Below are 19595 nucleotides of genomic sequence, written 5' to 3'. Positions count from 1 at the left end.
GAACGTTGTGTACCATGGCTGTCTTGCCCATGTGGGAGCAACCAGGATCATTGTGAGTGACTGCTGATGTAGTTTGCGTGCCACCAGCGGAATTAGTGGAGCTGGTGGAAAAGCGTACGCAAATCTGCCTGACCAGTTCATCCATATTGCATTGCCCTGTGACAACGGATGTGGGAACCTGGCGGCAAAGTACTGGCATTTTGAGATTTCGTTTGTGGCAAACAGATCTATCTCTGGATGCCCCCATTTTTGAAAGAATGGTTGGAGAACTTGAGGGTGAATCTCCCATTCGTGTAGCTGTTGACTGTCTGCTTAACAGATCCGCTACTTGATTGTCTTTTTTTGGCAGGTGCTCTGCTACGAGAAAAAGGTTTCTTGGAATTGCCCACATCCATATGTTTTGTGCTAAGTGGGACAGTTGTGGAGAGTGTGTCCCTCCTTGTTTCTGAATACAGTACATGGCTGTCATGTTGTCCGTCCAGATCAACACAGCCTTGTTGCACAGGTATTTCTGGAATGCTTTTAGTGCCAGAAATATTGCTAGCAACTCTAGTTGGTTGATATGCAGTCTCCTTTGTTTGATTGTCCAAAGCCCTTGGACTGTGTATTGAAGTAGATGGGCTCCCCAACCTGTCAGTGATGCATCCACTGTTAGTACTACATGTGGAACCGGCTCTTGGAACAGTCGCCCTTTGGAAAGGTTTTGTGGGTTCCACCACTGCAGAGAGTTGTAAGCGCGACTGACTACAAACACTAGGTCTTTTAGTTGTCCCCGAGCTTAGTTCCACTGCAGTGCTAGGCATTCCTGTAGTGGATGCATTTGAAGTCGGGCATGGGGGACAATGAATAAACAGAAGGCCATCATGCCTATGAGCTGCATGAATACTCGAGCTGGCAAAGAGTGTTGTGGCTGAAATTTCTGGATGAGAGTCTGCATGTTGGCTATCCTTGCTTGATTTGGATACGCTTTTGCTACAGAGGTATTTATTGTACCCCCCAGATATAGTTGCATGTGGGAGGGCTGTGGATGTGATTTTGGGTAGTTCATGGAAAAACCCAGGCTGCATAGCAGCTGGAGTGTCTGAGACGTATGGCTTGCACACTGCGCGTACGAGTTTGCCTTTATGAGCCAATCGTCCAGGTATGGAAACACGTGGATGTGTTGCCTTCTGAGGTGTGCAGCTACTGAGGTCCAATATTGGTCTGAGGGACCCGTCCTTTTTGGGAATAAGGAAGTATAGTGAGTATACTCCTGTTCCCTGGTGTTGAAAAAGGACTGGTTCTATGGCTCCCTTTTCTAGCATGGATTTGACCTCTTGTAGCAGGGTGATGTGTTCTTTGGACATAGGACGGTGTTTGGGCGGTATGTTGGGTGGAGTAGAAGTGAGTTCCACAGCAATAACCATACTGGATGATTTGTCTGTGGTAATTGCATTCCAGACTGGTAGGAACTGTTTGACTCTGCCTCGGACTGTTGGATGGTCTGGAGGGAGTGTGATGAAGTCACTGTTTGGCGGCAGTGGAGGCTCTGGTGTTATTGCCGCCACATCCTCTGCCTTTATTATTATTGCCCCTGTAACCTCCCCTGTTGGAGCCTTTATTAAAGGAGCTTTGGGTGTTGCTTTTGTATGCAGAGGAAGTCTTAAGTGTTGCCTCGTGCGGTGCCTCTGTAGGAGGACCGACTAAAGAAACCTCTATGTTGTTGAAACTGCAGCACGCCCATAGATTTTGCAGTTTCAGTATCTTTCTTCATTTTGTCTAAAATGGCATCTACTGCAGGACCAAACAAGAAGTCTTAATTAACTGGTTGGTTGGGGATGGTGGATTGCACCTCATTCTTAAAACCAGAGATGCGTAGCCACGCGTGTCTGCGTAGTAACACGCTAGTGTTAATTGACCTGGCTGCTGTGTCGGCTGCGTCAAGTGCACATTTAATGGAAGCATTCGTTATAAATTTGCCTTCCTGTATGAGGTCGCTAGCCTGAGCTTTGAAAGGTTTTGGCAGGTGTTGCAGTAAACCTTCAAGCTGGTCGTAGTGCGCTCTATCATAGCGAGCTAGGAGAGCCTGTGTGTTTGCGATCCTCCATGAATTAGCAGCCTGTGAGGTCACTCTTTTGCCTGAGGCTTCCAATATTTTGGACTCTTTGTCAGGAGGTGGAGTGTCTCCTGTTGTTTGCGAGTTGGCCCTTTTGCTACTACCAGTGAGTCTAGAGGCAACTGGGATTTAATGTAAGTAGGGTCTGTAGGGGCCGCCTTATATTTCTTCTCAATCCTGGGATTGAGCACCCGTGCCCTGGCTGAATCTTTGAATATGTCTGGCGCGTGTTTTAGTACCCCTTTTAGCATAGGAAGTGTCCTGACATTTTTCTCGGAGGTTGGAAAAGTGTCAAATAGAAAATCTTCTATTGAGTCAGTGTGCATGTCGTCCTTGTGGTATTTTGATGCACTATCTAACAGTTGATTAAAAACAATGGTGTCGCCGGTAGCCAATGGCTTTGTAGGGTATGGGGGATGTCAGGGATGGGTTGTGTATCATATGGATCATTCTGATCATCCCATGTGTCATCCTGAGCCTGTGGATCCTCTGGGTCATTAAAATCTTCCTGAGGATCTTGCCCCATCATTGTAGTCTGGGTGTGTAGGAGAGTAGGGCACAAAAGCCATATTAGGATAGAAAGGAGGAGGAGTAAAAGGCCTAGAGGGAGATGTCCCGAAATCCTTTTTCTTCGGTGGTACAGGGCAAGTAGTGTCTGTGTCCAATGGTCTCTTTTTCCGGTAATAGATGGTAACTTTGCCGGTTTCAGGGTTTATATACAGTTTTGATTGTTCCTCCGATTCTGGGTCAGGATGGAAGAGTTCCTCCTCCACTGTCCGTGGCTGTGGCGCCGATGTTTTTGGCTTACTGACTTGCTTGTATGTATGTATGTATAGATATATTTATATAGCGCAATAACGGTCACCCAACGGGTATCCTGGCGCTCAGACTTAGATGATACAGACCTTTTGGCTCGAGGGCCTCCGGTTCTGGAGTCTTTTTCGGCTCGACTGTCGGTTTGGGGTCGGTAACCTTTTTTGGTTTGACGTCTTTTATTGGTTTTGCAGTCTTTTTTGGTTCAGCGACTTTGTTTAGGTCGACTACCTGTTTCGGATCGATCCTCTTTTTGTGCTCGACGCCTTTTTTTAGGGTCAGTGTTTTTGGTCGAGTCAATGACTTTTTTCGGTTCAACTGGCTTTAGCTTATTTGCACTCTTTTTAGGATCGGGTACTGTTTTCGGATCGACGACCTGTTTAGGTTCGAGGCTTTTCTTTGGATAGATAGCTTTTGACTCAATAACCTTTTTGGGTTGGACGACCTTCCTTGGTTCGACCACCTTCTTCGGTTAGACGCCATTTGGTTGGTTGACCTTCTTTTGCGCGACAGCCTTCTTCGGTTCGACGACTTTTGCCTCAAGGGCCTTTTTTGGCTCGACGACCTTTGATTCGACAACAATTCGTCCAACATTTTGGGTTGGACGACCTTCTTGGTGGGAATGTTACTTGGTCCTGGGCTCTCGGAAGGCTTTGTTTTGGTCTTCGGAGCCAAGCCGGAAGGCGGGGCTTCTGAACGGGTTTTTCAATCTCAGCTAAGGCCTTTAGGCGATGCTTCGACCGGAGCCTTCGGTTTCGGGATGAGCGGTGTTGGTGGCTGTGCTCACTGTTTGCCCCGGCGGGATCTGGTCATCGGAGTCCGACTGGTCCCCAACGGTGACGATTTCTAGATCCAAGTCCGCCGCTTCTGGGAGGTCGTGTTAATCGTTGAAGATGTGGTCTGGTTCTGGTCGCTCCATCTCTTGCCTAGCGGCCCGTCGAATCCGGATGGTCTTCTTCGAACAAAATTGGGGCACACGCTGTGCAATTTTCTTCGTTGTGCTCTGGTGATAAGCACTTGTTGCATACTATATGCTTGTCAGTATGCGGGAATTTGGAGTGGCACTGTGGCCACTTTTTGAAAAGGCTCCTTTCCATCGACAGCAGGCCACGTGGCGTCGAAAGGCCCAACGGCCCGCGTCGACGACCGGATCAAGATGGAAAGGTTGGTCGAGTCAAGAAGTACCGAATGAGAACAATACCGTCGGTCAAAGGCCTTTAAAGTAGTTTAGTTTCGGTTTCTGAAGTTGGAGTAAAGGAATAACATCCGAACCCAATGGCGGAAAAAAACAATCTGAGGATGGAGAAGTTGCCCATGCGCACTGTAGTCCAGGGGAGGAGTCACCTATCTTGTGATACTTCGAAGACTCTTCCAGGACAACAAAGTGCAATCATCCAGACCCAACACTAGGCGGCGATCTATGCACAAGATATGAATTCAGCAGCCCACATGCCTCGAACAGTGGTGGTTTATGGAGCTCAACTGCAGTGCCCAGAGAGCGCTGCAGCTAGAAGCTGAGCGAGCCTCCTCACCGGCACAGTGGCGAGCCAGACAGTCTGTCAGACAGCCCGTGTACGGAGCTGCTCACATGGCCGACCTGCCCGGAATGTGTGGACTGTCTCACATGGATCCAGTCACCACAGCAGGTAAGTAATTTGGCACATTAGGGTTCGTGTGCAGGGCACAGAGGCTGCTCCGTCGCTGGGGATCTGAGTAAGTCCACTGTGCCCATCGTCAATGAATCGATTTTGTTCTAACATCGTAGTTTCAATTTCGCATTTATGTGGAATCACATAAAAACGTGTCTTGAGGTTGTGATGCTAAAATAGCAATGGAACCAGAAAGTGGAAAGAGAAAAAAAAACACAAATCCGCATGGCTTAACAGGGGCCTTTTCAATGCTTGTATTATATTGATAATGTCAGTTGCTTGTTTCACTTGATAACAGTTCTTGTCTGTTAAGGGAGACTGATTTTAGCTCTAGCCCTGTTTGGATGTGACCAATCAGACCTGAATTATGCCTTTGTGTACTGGGTGAATTATATTCAAATCTGGGAAGACCGGTTCGACTTAAATGCAATTTTCACCAAAAACTTGCAATGTTGCATCTGACGCAGGGATGCCGAAAAGCAAGGGTTGTAAAGGCTTCCAGGATTAGGTGCACAAGTTTCACCATTTAATTAAAGGACACCGACTTCTTTAATATTTTTCGTTTGTGAAACGTGCGACAGGGGTCTCCCAAGCATACATTTACCAGCAGGGTAGAGGGAAAAATTCAGCCATGCCACGTCTTCGGCAACTAATATGTCAAACTGTGACAAAGGTTATGGTACCGTCTATGAAACATTCGTCTATGTGTTACCGTTAGGTTCCGTGTACGGATAGGGCGCTCTTTGCAGGACTGATGTATGGCGCAGCTTACTTCACGCCTGTCACTAAAGCCAAATGCAACCACAAATGGCTACGTACTTGGGGAGATACTGGTGCACTTTCTTATCTTGATGAGGCCAGGTGTCTCTAATTTGAAAAAAATGGTCCCATAAAGACAAGAGATCGAGGCTTGTAAGTACAGGTTTGTTTGTGTGTGTGTGTGTGTGTGCGTGTGTGTGTGTTTTCATATCCAACAATGGTGCAGACTTGGGAAGAGACACGGGTGGCGCACCTTTCCCCACCCAGACTCAGGCTAAGGGGATGTGCTATTAACAGGCGTCAGACGCAGTCACATTTTACTTCACCACCAGTTATCATATCTGCAGTGTTTGCTGTCGAGTCCTCCCAAGCGGGCATTCACACGGTGCTTTTTATTACCTCTGCTTCCAGGGGCGGCTGGTGACATTTGACAGTGGTGGGGCGTAAGCTAATTTGCATATTGCACCGCAGCAAGCGAGCGTAGCAAGCGAGCCCGAACCTCTTTAAGGGGGTTACAATGCGGTCGTTACAACAACCGCGTTGTTACATCGCAATACATTACAATGCAAGTAGTTACATTGACTTGCTGTAGGGGGTGCGCTAACCTAATGAATAGTATAATTTACTATTCCAAAACCTTCCCTACTGTTACGCAGACTGGAGTTGGAATAGTAAATTATACTATTCCTAAGTCCAGTACGCCCCCTACAGCAAGTCGATGTAACTACTTGCGTTGTAATGTACTGCGATGTAGCAACGCGGTCGTTGTAACGACTGTGTTGTAATTGCATTGAAAAAGCATTTGTGATGTAAGATGCTATATTTACTGGAAGCTGCTTCCCAAGTCATAGAAATAATTATGTCAGTTATCTGTCAGCAATGCTAGTGGTAAGAATGACAAACTATCTTATTGTCATCAATACTACTAACTTTGTTCTCGTTTAGTGAAAACCTTCCTGGAAATATTTTTGCCTACGTTCATGGTGGACTGGTCCAAGAATTCCATCTGTAGCTCAATGATATGAAGGACCTAGTCGACCCTTTATAATCATGGCCCCATGTCTAACAAGAGTTGGCAAAGCCAATAGGCCTTGGCAATCTGGTGCAATGTTTAATTTTGTTTTATTTACAAGCATATGCCTCAAAATAAAAAGGGAAAAAAGAAAATATGCTGCCTCCTAAATATTGCTCTTTATGCTTGACATAAAAAATCGCATTTTAAAAAACATTCACAGATGCAGCTGCTTTACCACTGATGATTTTTAAGCAACAAGCCATTCCCGTTGTACCTACCCGAGGAAGTCTGGAGACTCATGCTTACTTTTTCAAAGTAAATGAGTCCATGACACTCAGTCGGGAGTGTCAAAGCGGAGCAGCATAACAAAGACAGTATTACATGGTCACTACCTGTGGCTGGTTACTGCCCTGACACCAGTTTTTTTAAAAAGCCTTATTTTAACACTAGGAGCAGTTCAGTTTGTGGTATGTGCTATAGAAATGATCCTTCCAACCACCACCACTACTACAATTACTACTGGGTTGCAAATCGAAGGACCACGTGCATGAAAGAGCAGGGATGCATTCGCTTCTCACATCTGATATAAGATAACTAGAAAGCTCTGGTTGGTGTTTTTGTCTCTGGTGTCCTTCAGAAGCAAAAATACAGTTGGATGATGTAATGCTCATTAAACTTCCTTTGCTAAAGCCCCATAATGGTCTCTGTTTGGGTCACATCTCCAAAAGAAACACGGTTGGGAGGTTTCATTTCTTTTTGAGACTACATGAGGTCCCAACCAGACCCTTTGGTGTGTCAGAACCCCATAGAGGGTTGAGTATGAAATAAGAGAGATGATGAATTGGCTTTTTTATGGTGTGGTGCAGCGCCTATACACACCAGACAATGATGTCAGAAGCAAATGTAGTTGGAGCACGCACCATCAAACCACGCAGCATAGGAATGCAGAGGCTTTCAGCCCAAAGCCAGGGTGGGAGGTAGGAAGCCCAGAACAATCAGATATGACAGAAAGAGTGACGTATCCCAGCCTCACTAAGGAAGACAGCAGCAAGTAGAGATTTAAGCAGTGCAGAGGGATAAAAGTTAACAGAATCCCTGTGCTTGAGAGAGCGGTGGCTGCGTAAAGCATTAAAAAGTGAGCACAGCAATCACATCAAACATTATACAATATTTGATGCAACCTCGCTGCCACCACCCAGGCCCTCATCTTTCGACCTCTCGAGTACTGCAAGTCACTGTATGTAGGAATAGTAAAACAGATCTGAGGCGCAAGATGACCACAATGCAGAGGCCATTTTAGTGCACAGTACATTGTAAGTACATTTAAAAATAATGTCGATGTTGCCTTGTTTTTTAAGCAGCATGGCCGTGCTTTAAATGCAGCCCCCAAAAATTTTCAGCCACTTTAAAATAAATGTATGCAAAGGGAACTTTCTTTTTTAAACATTTTATTTGAGGGGCTAACTACCTTCATTGACATTGTGGATTATATCAAGCCAAACTCATTTTTAGTTACCTGGAAAGGCACTAAGCAAACCACACCTTTCAAAAGAAGTTTACATTTGATCCACACACACATGTTGGCACTGACAACACCAGCTCTTATTACGATTTTTAACTCCGACCTCAGAGGTAATTTGCAAATCAAGTTAAATAAAAAAAATATATAATGTCATACATGAGGTCACGTTGAGAGTGCAAAACCTTAATAATGGCAGCTGCTTTCCCCCTGGGATAAAATCGACTTGAAGCCAGGCCTAAAATCTAAAACACACAACATCAGATTGCTTATAAACTGCAAAAAACACATATTTACTCCACCCCAGATGGGACTCGAAAACTGCAACAACAAAAAAATTCTCCACCCCAGATGGGACTCGAACCCACAATCCCTGGCTTAAGAGGCCAGTGCCTTATCCATTAGGCCACTGGGTCTGCTTACAGCACACTCCAACTGGGGCGGTTTAAGGCAGAATCCATTCATCTACACGTACTTCCTCCTCGAACTGAATGTTCTACACACTCGTCTCGATGAAACAAGAATATACAAAGTAGCTATTGGGGTTACTTCTCCGAGGGCCCTGTCAGGGCGAGGGGACATTCTGGAAAACTGGTGCAGTGTCAGACACGTAAACTCGTAGGAAAAGGCACTAATTGGGTAAACTAGCAATTTGACACTAGTAACTCGTGAAAGGGGGGTGTTCTCTACAAAGTATCAGTTTCACATTTGTATCCTACGTGAGAGCTGGACTTCGAGCAAGGGACAGCATCACGCACGCATTTACCACGACCTTCGGGGCAGATGAAGGAGCATTGTAAACTAGCACTGTTCATGGGGTTTCTGCACCAGCTCAGTGTCCCACCTGTAATCTACGTGGAAGGAGGCATTTTGCGCACACTAGTAGTTCCACTCCTGTTACTCTGGCGAGAGGGCAAGTCTTTGAAACTCGCATTGTTTAAGACCAGTAACCCGTGAGAAAGGGGACTTCTCTGTAAACTAGCCATTTCACACCAGGAAATCAGCGCCAGGATTGGCTGGGGGGGCACCATGACTGCTCGCCCAGTCGCCATGTGCAACCCTGGGGGCTGCGGCCCGCCCCCTGGTCCTCTCTCTACGAGGAAATTGCCAGGGAATCAATCTGCGCATGCGCGGGCATGTTTGTGCCCAAAAATCCACTTGCGCAGCTGCAGCAGGCCCATCCTCCCCCCCCCCTACCTCCCCCCCCCCCCCCCCCCACTCCGGAAAAGTCGGGTGTCTCCCGGATTCCCGCCGGCAGGTAGCGAGCGCGATTATTTCAATATTTGTTGTATTTGTATTTTCATGACGACGCGGTGGGTCCATGGGGCTTAGTGGGGCTACGCCCCTACGCCCCAATGGACGCACCGCGCCTGTCTGCTTCCCGCCCACAGGTCGAGCCTGAGGGGAACTGGGTGTCACTTTTTCTCTGAACAAGAAAAAAACTGTCAAATAAAAGTATTCTGCTTTCACAGCTAATGATTGTGGGCATTTTATAATTCGTTCTGCAGTGATTTATCTGTAGCCTTTAACTTAGAATTGTGTTTGTGTGAAAATAGTACTTGTTAATGTTTGGTATTTAACGAGTTCGTAAGAAAGGCTGAGTTGACCGTGCCGGGTTCTGAACCCCTGCCGACCTGTAGGTCACATTTAGTGATGGGCCATGAACCCTACGAGTTTGTTTGAAATATGCATGCTGTCTTCCGTGGCAAGATCTCACGTGCACGTGGCACCCAGCACCAGGGTCGGATTGGGATCACAATTCGGCCCGGGCACTGACGAAAAAAGTGGCCCACATTCAAGAGGCGTGGCCCATATTTAAGGGGCGTGGCCCACATTCAAGGGGCGTGCCCTTTCATGAAACACCATTTGCACAGACAAGGAATGAAAGTGGGAGGATACTGTTCTTGCACACAACACAGGGCCAAGGTGACAATGGCCTACATGCTGAGCAACTAAGAAAAATAGCAAGGCCCCTTTTTGTCACAAAATTATTCCAGCCCTCCAGCACAGTAGCACCTGAAAAGCAGCGAAGCCCCTGCTATTACTAACCTACTCAGCCCTCCCTAGACCTTCAGCTCAGGAGCACATGAACAGAGGTAAGGCCCCTGCAATTAATAAATTAATCAACCCTGCAGGCCTTGGGAAAATGTCCTGGCAGGGTAGCACAAAACACAGCTTTCTGGGTCATCCAAGGTAGCCAGGTAGCCAGGGGGGAGGCTGAGGTGAAGCTGGTGCATGGGAAGTGCCTTCCCAGTGTGTTCTGGCAGTTTGAGTATTTACCATTTACTGTAGTATTACCCTTGTACCTGTGTATGGTACCCTTTTGTAACTTGCACAAGTCACTTTTCTCTTGTAACACACTGTTTGCTAGCTCTCACTTTTGTTTGCTTTAGATACTTGCACAAGTGCCACCATTGCCTACGTAACGTTTGTTCTTGTGCTGGAGTGTCTGCCATAAATTGAAGTATTATACCTCTACTTTTATTTTGTACGCTTTTGTAAACCTGCACCATATCTCTTTTTCCTCCTGTAATGTATCGTTTGCTCCTCTTGTATTTTGGTTGCTCACTATTGTCACTTTTGATTCATGTAACTTAACGTTTGCTTTTGTAATTTGTCCACTTATAATTTTCTCCTCATGTATTATTGCTGTTCCTAGTGTGAAGCGCTCTGACACCTTCGGGTAAAGTCCGCGCTATATAAAATCGCATAAATAAATAAATAAAACAAAAAAATTCCAAACATCACCAGGCCCCCACAGCAAGACCCATTCTTCCTCGTCCACTACGCCCTGAATGTGAAGGGCTGTGGGAGAGGTGTTAAGACTAACACCGTTTCTGGGCTGCATGGGCGCCAGGGGGCCGAGGTGCAAATTGCTCAAAGGCCTGAGAAACACCTGGCCCCCAGGGAGGCCGATTATTGCAAACAATCACCCCTCCCCAGCCCAGCCTCAGCTTGATTGCTTGGCAGGGTAGGTGTGAAGGAGAGCCCACAGCTGACAATCGCTGTCTGGCCGCACAGCGAGGCTGCTTTCATTTTCTCAGTCTCTGTGCACTCTGTGGGCCGGTTTTTTTTCTCCCCTTTCCTAGTCCACTCTCTGTGGACTGGACAGGGGAGAAAAAAAACGGCCCACAGAGGGCACTGAGGCACCGGCCCTTCGGCCCATTCCCGAATGCCCGCCTTGCCAATCCGCCCCTGCCCAGCACAAGATTCATACACCTGTTCTATTCTAGCAGCACAGTGATGGACTGGAAAGAAGCCATGTCCCATCTTTATGCTAATTAGCACTTTTACTTTTTTTAGTTGTGGGTGTAAATCTTTTAGGACTAGTGACACTTGTCTGGATGAGGGTGTGTGCGAAGGGACACAGCTTTGTGTTTGTCATGGTATCTAAGGGGAGGCTTGTAAGCCCAAGAACTGCAACTAAGAATCTTGTCCTACAAACGTATCTTTGTAATTAAGGACGTGGCAGGCTCAGCAAAACTATGCACCCCGAGAGGTAAGCACAGGACACGGGGATCTTATGTAAGTAAAGTGCGCTTCCTCAAAATGGAGAGTGGGACGGAGGCGGGTTGCCGGGAGAGGCCGGCTCCCTATTCTGGGGCCTGCTTCTAGGTGGGGGCTCTGTGCTGGGGAACACCCACCCTGTGGGACTGGCTGCTGCAGGCTCAGCAGAACTCTGCACCCCGAGAGGTAAGCACAGGACACAGGGGTCTTATGTAAATAAGGGTGTCTAAAGCGCCTACCAGACCGGAGGGGCATCGAGGCACTGTATAGACATTATACAAGAATAGCGTAGTGCTCACTGCACCCCGAGAGGTAAGCACAGGGCCAAAGGCATTATGTACGGGTTGTAAGCGCTAACCACACCTGAGGGGCATCGAGGCACTGTGTAGAATTGTAAAAGAATAAGGGGAGCACCGAATGCTCGTAGATCTTACGCAAGAGGGTCTCCAGCACTAACTAGATCCGAGGGGCATTGCGGCGCTGTACAGAGATTGTACAGTTATAATCAAGCGCCTATGGCCGGAGTGCATATTGAACTCAGACATACAGGAAGAGGTAGAATTATTATGGCAGCAACTGCCCCACCCCTTTCCGTTTGTCTCCCTCACACTTTTTGTTTTGGGTTCTATTTCCCAGCCTCAATTTCTCTTACATCCCCTGCTCTGTCCCTCCCTTTTTTCTCCCTCGCCCTTAAAACCAGCATTAAAAATGCAATAGGTCTCACCTTTGATTAAGTTAAAGCCATTTGCTTTGCTCTCCAATACCATTAGCAAAGCAAATGGCTTTAACTTAATCAAAGGCGAGACCTATTGCATTTTCAATGCTTGTTTTAAGCACAATCGCAATACTAACCAGGACACTTTTTTGCTAATGAGTATAAGCACACTCTAACATTAGACACCTTTGTTTAACGCCCAGAGTTTGCACTGCTAGTCTCAACCTTCGCTGTGAACAGCTTAGGACTCTTAAACATACTTTATTGTGCGGCAGTGTCTGTGTCATGATTTATTAATTGCATAGCTTGCAAGACTGTGATTCATGCAGTCAGCATGAATGATACAGAATATCGTGAGCTGATGTAAAAGAGTAAACAGTAAGAAAAAAGAAGGGAGAAACAGAGTGAGAGAGCAAGAGAAAGATAGATTGATTACAATATGAAGGAGAATGTGAAAAAGTATTTACCTGCCTTTTTTTGCTCGATTCGGCTCGTGCCAAACCCTTCCCTCTGTGCCAGGGCCGGACTGGCCATAGTGGGCACCGGCCGTTTCCCCGGTAGGCTGCAGGGCCGGTTTCTGTTCCCAGTCCGACCCTCAATCAATCAATCATTCATTTGTAAAGTGCACTACATACCCGCGAGGGTCTCAAGGCGCTGGGCGGGGGCGCTACTGATCGAACAGCCAGGTCTTGAGTATCCTCATGAAGGTCAGCAGGTCTTGGGTCTGTCGTAGGCTCAGTGGGAGGGCGTTTCATGTCTTGGCAGCGAGGTGGGAGAAGGATCTCCCACCGGTGGTTGTTCTTCGGATGCGCAGGACGGTGGCGAGTGAGAGGTCAGCGGAGCGTAGCTGGCGGTTGGGGATGTAGAAGGAGAGCGTCTGTTGAGGTAGGCTGGGCCGGTCTTGTGGAGTGCCTTGTGTGCGTGGGTGAGGAGCTCGAAGGATATCCTCTTGTTGACGGGGAGCCAATGAAGGCTTCTCAGGTGGTGGGTGATGTGGCCATGGCGTGGTACGCAGAGTATCAGTCGTGCCGAGGCGTTTTGGATGCCTTCTAGTAGTTTGATGAGCTTTGTCGGGGGCTCCTGCGTAGAGGGCGTTTCCGTAGTCGAGTCTGCTGCTGACGAGGGCCTGGGTGACTGTCTTTCTTGTATCTGTTGGGATCCATCTGTAGATCTTGCGGAGAATACAGAGGGTGTTGAAGCAGGAGGAGGAGATGGCGTTGACTTGCTTGGTCATTGAGAGCGTTGAGTCGATTCCCAGGTTGCCTGCGTGGTCGGTGGGTGTCGGGCTTGCCCCCAGTGCCCTCGGCCACCAGGAGTCGTCCCAGGCTGAAGGGTTGGGGCAGAGGATGAGGACCTCCGTCTTGTCCGAGTTCAGCTTCAGACGGCTGGTCTTCTACCAGTCGGCGACGGCCTTCATTCCATCGTAGAGGTTGGCTTTGGCGGTGATGGGGTCCTTGGTTAGGGAGAGGATCAGCTGAGTGCCGTCAGCGTTGGAGAGTATGTTGAGGTCGGGCTACGTGTGCGAGCGGGGCCATGTAAATGTTGAACTGCGTCGGGCTGAGGGAGGATCCCTGGGGTACGCCCTACTATGGGCCTCCCATTGCTCGCCGTTTCACACAGATTAAAGGGCAGAAGGTATGCGCCTAGGAAAGAAATCTAGTGCAGCAGGTTCAGCGGTCTCGGTTGACCACATGAGCAAGTTTGTGAAAAACGTTATATTTAAGGTACCTAAATGTACAGAATTGAAGATGTCTGCATGCCAACGCTGTGGTGTGATACATAACGAGTCATAACTAAGAACTGCAGTGGCCACCCTGCAAGAAAAGTCACATTTGTAAAGGGAACACGTGACCCCATTGAGGCTGTATTGTACTGCGATGTGAGGAAACTGCCAGTCAACCTCCATCCATCATATATAAATTAAAAAAGAGTACACATGTGCAGCAGTGGCCATGTTTACATTTGAAGTGAACTGCATGATCTGCAAGGAGACCTAAAGCCAGTGTAATCTCTGTGCCGAACTTTGAACCAGTTATTCCAATTATTAGGGTACATGCAACTGTGGGGCGGTCCTACAAAAGGCCGGGCACAGTTTGTCTAAAGGCCGCCTTCGAAAAACAAGCATTGGTAATGCATTGGTTTTGTGTAACAAAAGTAAACAAATAGAAAAAAATGGCGGCCGGATGCTTTTTTTTTCTATACGTTTACTTTTGTTACAGTGGTGGCACTTGCGCTTTAGCTTTTAACATCTTAAACTTCTTCAAACGTAAAGAATTAGAAAATCATTTTAAAAAATGTCTTTACTTTTGAAGCAGCTTGAGATGTTAAAAGCTGAAGCGTGGGTGCCATGATTGTAACAATGTTGATAAATAGAAGGAAAAAAACATGCAACAACAAAAGAAAGGCAAGGCTACTATGGTGTCAGCTGAGGCAGGCAGCCCTGTTTACATAAACAAAGTAAGAGTTTTGGGAGTGTGTCCTGTCTGCAGTAGCATGGAAGGAAAAAGTCATTCAACTAAATAGTGCTGAGAGGCTGTAAGTAAACCTTACCTAATAACACATGTAACAGGAGTGTCCTCATGGGAAGTGACAAGAAGAGCAAAGGCGGCACTAAGGAGGAACTACTAAGCCTATTTACCAATGAAAAACCACCATTTACAAATGAGAATGACAGGAGCCAATTAAAACATGTGCGGAAAGTCGGTGGCGCTTCATGGCCATATCCTGAATACAGCATGTCTTGAAGAGACAGCGCAAGCGCTGCCTAGACCTAAACAAGCATTTACAATGCAATAGGTCTCGCAGCATTCAAGTTAGAGCTTTTGACATTATTTTTTGACAACGTTTTGCTACAATTAAAAGGTAATGTGTAATAAGTATCTTTAGTTGTCTGTTAGTTAATCTTCTTGTAAGTATCTGTTTTATATTATTAAGTAATAAGGCTTATATAGTTATATAACGTCTAAATATTTTGAGCATTCACAAGTAAGACGATTGTTTTAGGAAGTAAAGTTGTAAGCATTGTTTTGGAAAACATTTGTATTTATTGTCAAAGTTTACGATATAAATGGAATGAAAACATACAATTTTGTAAATGTCATGACATTGTTGTAAAAGCAATAAAATTCAAAAGACGGATGGTAAAGGAAATGCATGGCCACCGTGCGAAAATCTTATAAATTGTTATAAAAAAAAAAAGTGTTATAAATGGGTGTGTGTTACTTCTCAATGCCAATGAAGAGGGCAAAGGTGAGCCTTGGCCAGAGAACAGTTTCGTTTCCTAAAAGCAGTGTGTGGGTTTTCAGTATAGAAAACGAAACATTACTTATACATAAGAAAGAATCTACATTTAAATATTTCTTAACAGCATAAGCAAAATTGTGCGTTTAATGAACCGGCTTTATAGCATGGCTATATGCAAAAAGATGTGTACGATAATATTAACACTTGTTGATTAACTACACTGTATGTCGTTACATTTTCTGTTCTATTGTATCCTTGTGTCTTTGTTTTCTACTTGTGCCGCTATTTAATGCATGTATGTATGTTCTCTACTTGTGCCTGTCTTCACTGCTTGTACATGTGTTATGTGCTTCAACAGGTGATCCCTATATCTCTCTTTCTTGCTGCTTGTACCTCAGCTGTGTAGTACTCCTTGCTTACTCTTTGTTCATTGGATGTACCTTTGTCACCTGCTTATGCTTCTATTCTATGCTTGTATTTCTGTTTTTTACCACAAATTTCTCCAAAAATGAGCCTCCTGAGGCTAACCAAGCAATGTTTTGTGAAAGATCGCGCTCCTCAAATGTGGGCTACTCTTTTGGGGCTTCCCAGGCCTATTTTTGGTACCAATCCGACCCTGACCACAACTATAAACTAAGAAAAATCCCCCAAAACAAAAAAGAATCAACACAGGCTTGTAAACTCAAATTATCAAGCAGTTATCACAAGAGGGAAGGCTGATTACTATCCGGACAGTGAACAATGTAAACTCACCCCCACGTAAACAACGAGTGACATCATAAGATCACAAACGGAAAGAACCAGGCCCGCCAGACACAGTCAGGCATTCAAGATCACGGATCAGAGTCCAGTTTTTCTCATTTAATAAATCGTGTGACCTTGGACAATTACGTATCGATGGTGCGTCTGACTCCCTAAATCTGTACAGGAGTGGTGGGTCATTCAAATACCTGGGAATTTATATTATGGTTATCTTTGACAGATGAAGGTAATAAGCATGCGTATGTATATTATGTTATCTTTGACTGAGGAAGGTAATGAGCAAGCAACGTATTCGGTGATGCGTGTAAAGGATCAAAGAAATAAACTACCTTACTTTGACACCTCCCTCGATTAGGGAAACCTTTGAAAATGAGCCTCCTTTGAGCGACCTCTGGTTCTTCGTCCACCTCGTCGTTCTGTCAGGAGGACACAGGTGGAGGGACCGAGTATAGTGACCTCAGTCCCGGAGTGCAGGGCTCGCGCCACTCCAGTTGTGCCCTCATGACACTGCCTGAGGGCGACCTCAAGGTGCGCGTGGAAACACTGCGTAGACACTGCGGACTCGGAAGCGCGGGTGGGAGAAGTTTGTGTGCACCGACGTTGGCTCTGATTCTGCCCCTCTCTCCTAGGACTCGTGCACCGGCTGGACGGGTCAGCTGTGCCATCATTTCCCACCGCCCGGAGCGCCGAAGGCTCGGCAGGAATTTCCACGCACAGCCTACATTGGGGGTGCCGTCCTCGTGCACGGCGCACGTCATCTGCGTGGGAGTCGCGAGTTTCCGAAGCCTACCTACCTTCTTCCCCAGCGCCCTCTCGCTTCGGCTTTACTCTATTTCAGTTTCCTCACAACTGCCTCAGAGCCGCGCAGCGAGCACAGTAGGTGGTTTCCCAAGGAATGTGTTGTGAATTGTAGCAAGGCCGTGGTGGGACTGTAGAAGAGCTGGTCTGTTCACCCGCCCACACTCAATGAAAAAACTTACCGTGGGGCGGGACTTCCGGCTTCGGAAGCCCGCGCACGCGCCCACGGAGAGAAGCCGCGCCCACGGAGAGAAGCAGTGCTGGTGACGCGGGGCTCCCATGCCCTAGAGAGAGCCCCGCGGTGGCTGCTGAAGTCTGGAGTGGCGTTAAGTGGGCGGGCACTCGGTGCACGTGTGTGTGTGTGTGTGTGTGTGTATGCGACGGCGGGGGTGGGTTCACTGTATGTGTGGGTGCGTGCGTGCATGGGCGCTCGTGTGTGTGTGTGTGTCTCTGTTTATGCGCATGCGTGTGTGGTGTTGGTGCTTCCCAGGAGACAGCAGCTGAGCGCATTCGCAAGTGCGTGGCCCGCTCGAATCGCCTCCTTGAAGAGGCAATGCGCGCGGCCAGGTGCTGTCTCCTGGGAAGCAGACCCAGTGACAAAAGATCTCTGGCGGACACAGCGCTAACCCGCTGTTACGCCACAAGACCTAAAAAACAGGGAGGCTGGAAACTAAAGTGAGTGCTATGTGGATTATGCTAACCTGATGATTTTGTTACGGGGGCCGACATTGCAGCACTGCTGCAAAACCGGCCCCCACCCCTCCAGCCTCCAGTGGAAATGCCTGATGTCCAGTACAGCCAATCCGGCCTTGACTTGGGTGCAACTTGGGCAGGTTATCACATGCACCTATTTTTTTTCCACAGATAGCCAGCACTACAGAGACAGGAAGATAGGGCATGCATAAAAGGTAGTGCATCTCCATGAAACAGTCTCCAACTTAGAACCTTTTTTTATTTTTCCAAATCTCCACATATAACACGTGTGCTGAACTGTACAACACACATACAATGTGTGGAAGGAATGTTTCAAATTTTGTCTAGGCAGAGAATTTTGTACTGGAAGGATATGCTTCTAGTAAAAATCCTATCCTATACAGCATGCACACACTTCTGCACCATGGTGAGAAGGTTGTGCATGGCTCTAGGCAACCTGTTTGTGCTCCAATGTAAGATGTATGAACTGCAGCAGGTATTTTTCAATAAACAGCACTCTGCATTGCTTTCTTCCGATTACACAACGCAGCACAGCAACTCTGGTTGCTGCACTGTGTTTGACTAAATAATAAATCTGCCTCTTATGTGTATGCCTGGCCTTTCAGCAATTAAGTTAAAAACAATCTTTGCATAATTTCTCTCTCCTTACTCCACCTCAACTCTACTACCTTCGACCCTCTCTTTTAACCTATCAATCTCTACTTCTCTATGAATCTTCATCCTTTCTTTGTCTCAGTTCTATCATTTTCACCTTGGTCTTCCTCACCCCTTTCTCGATATACTTCACTCAACTTCATCTCTCTCTACCATGACCTTGCCTCTCTATCTCACTCTGTGCCTACATCTATATCTATCACTCTTGATCCCCTTTCCCTACCTCAACTCCTTCTCTCTACCTCATTCCTCTCTCCGATCTTACTGCACTGTTTCCATCTGATCTTTCAGCATCTCTTAATAATGTACTTCAGTTTACACACAACATCATCTCTATCTTTACCTCATCTCTCTCCCCCTCTCTCAATGCCTCTGCTAACTTGCCTATTTCTCATCTCAGGACTTTTTCTAACTCATCACCCCTCACTTTTCTCTCTCAGTTCTTGCTCTACCTTTTATCTATCTGCCTATGTCACCTCTTTCTACCCTAGCGAACTCTCACAACCGACCTTCGCAATTTACTTCACCATTATTTCAGTACCTCACTTTGCCACCTCTGCTTTCTTTCATATTACCTCAGGTCCCATTCCTTCACCTCTCTAAATATGGAAACCCTTTCTGGGTAGCACTATTTCTCCACCTCCAGCCCTTCTATCCTCAGTCATCAACTCCTATTTCTCTTTTATGCTCTGTCCCTCTCACAAATGCATCTCTTTCTCTGGACCTACTTCCCCATTTCAATTAACCCCCTCAACTATCTCTCTCAACCTGTTTCTGAATTGCTTTCCTTACCTCACCATATCTGCATTCTTTCAATCTCACAACTATCTATTAACGTCACCTGTCTTTCTTTATTTCATGGATGCCTTTCAACTTCCTCTTTTCGCTCTATACCACATTTCTCTTTCTACCCTTCAGCCTCCATCTACTTTTCTCTCTTGCCCACTTGTCTCTGCACCTGACCTGGACTTCTATATCTCTTCTTATTTTACTCTCTCTCCACCATGCATCTCTTTGTTTTTCCTCAAGTCTCTCTATTTACATCAAAATCTTGTTTCCTTTACCGCTTATTCACTCCTTTTTAGATTTCACCTTGTGAAATCTATTGTATTTAATATAAATCTTAAAAGGGGCTTACATTCCGCCTCTTTGCTTTCCAAGCTTTTCATTGGTTCCTGTGTTTGCCACTTACTTTTCCTCCATTTCTATTGGCTGTAGCATACGGTTTCCTGCACTTACCAATGCTTGTTCCTCGTGCTTCTCTTATCGGTTTCCCATCGCAAAAGTAATGCTTCCATCCCATGTATCTGGAACTATTTTCTTTGCCATCGACCTATCATTCCCCTTCCTCC

At 46.5% G+C, this 19595-nt stretch overlaps 1 protein-coding gene across 1 annotated transcript in view; it reads right to left on the bottom strand.

Moving 5' to 3' along the window:
* Nucleotides 1–19595, bottom strand: part of LOC147717635 (E3 ubiquitin-protein ligase TRIM39-like) — a 333005-nt gene that overhangs the window by 71897 nt on the left and 241513 nt on the right. Inside the window, exon 7 of the mRNA XM_086924432.1 lies at nucleotides 11505–11510. Within this exon, the coding sequence (XP_086780558.1) occupies nucleotides 11505–11510 (6 nt within the window). The remainder of the gene's footprint in view (nucleotides 1–11504; nucleotides 11511–19595) is intronic.

This window comes from Lissotriton vulgaris, chromosome 5 (assembly GCF_964263255.1).
Source record: "Lissotriton vulgaris chromosome 5, aLisVul1.2, whole genome shotgun sequence".
NCBI lineage: Eukaryota > Metazoa > Chordata > Amphibia > Caudata > Salamandridae > Lissotriton > Lissotriton vulgaris.
The sequence above is the reverse complement of the archived record's forward strand: the minus strand, read 5'-3'. Positions and strand labels throughout refer to the sequence as shown.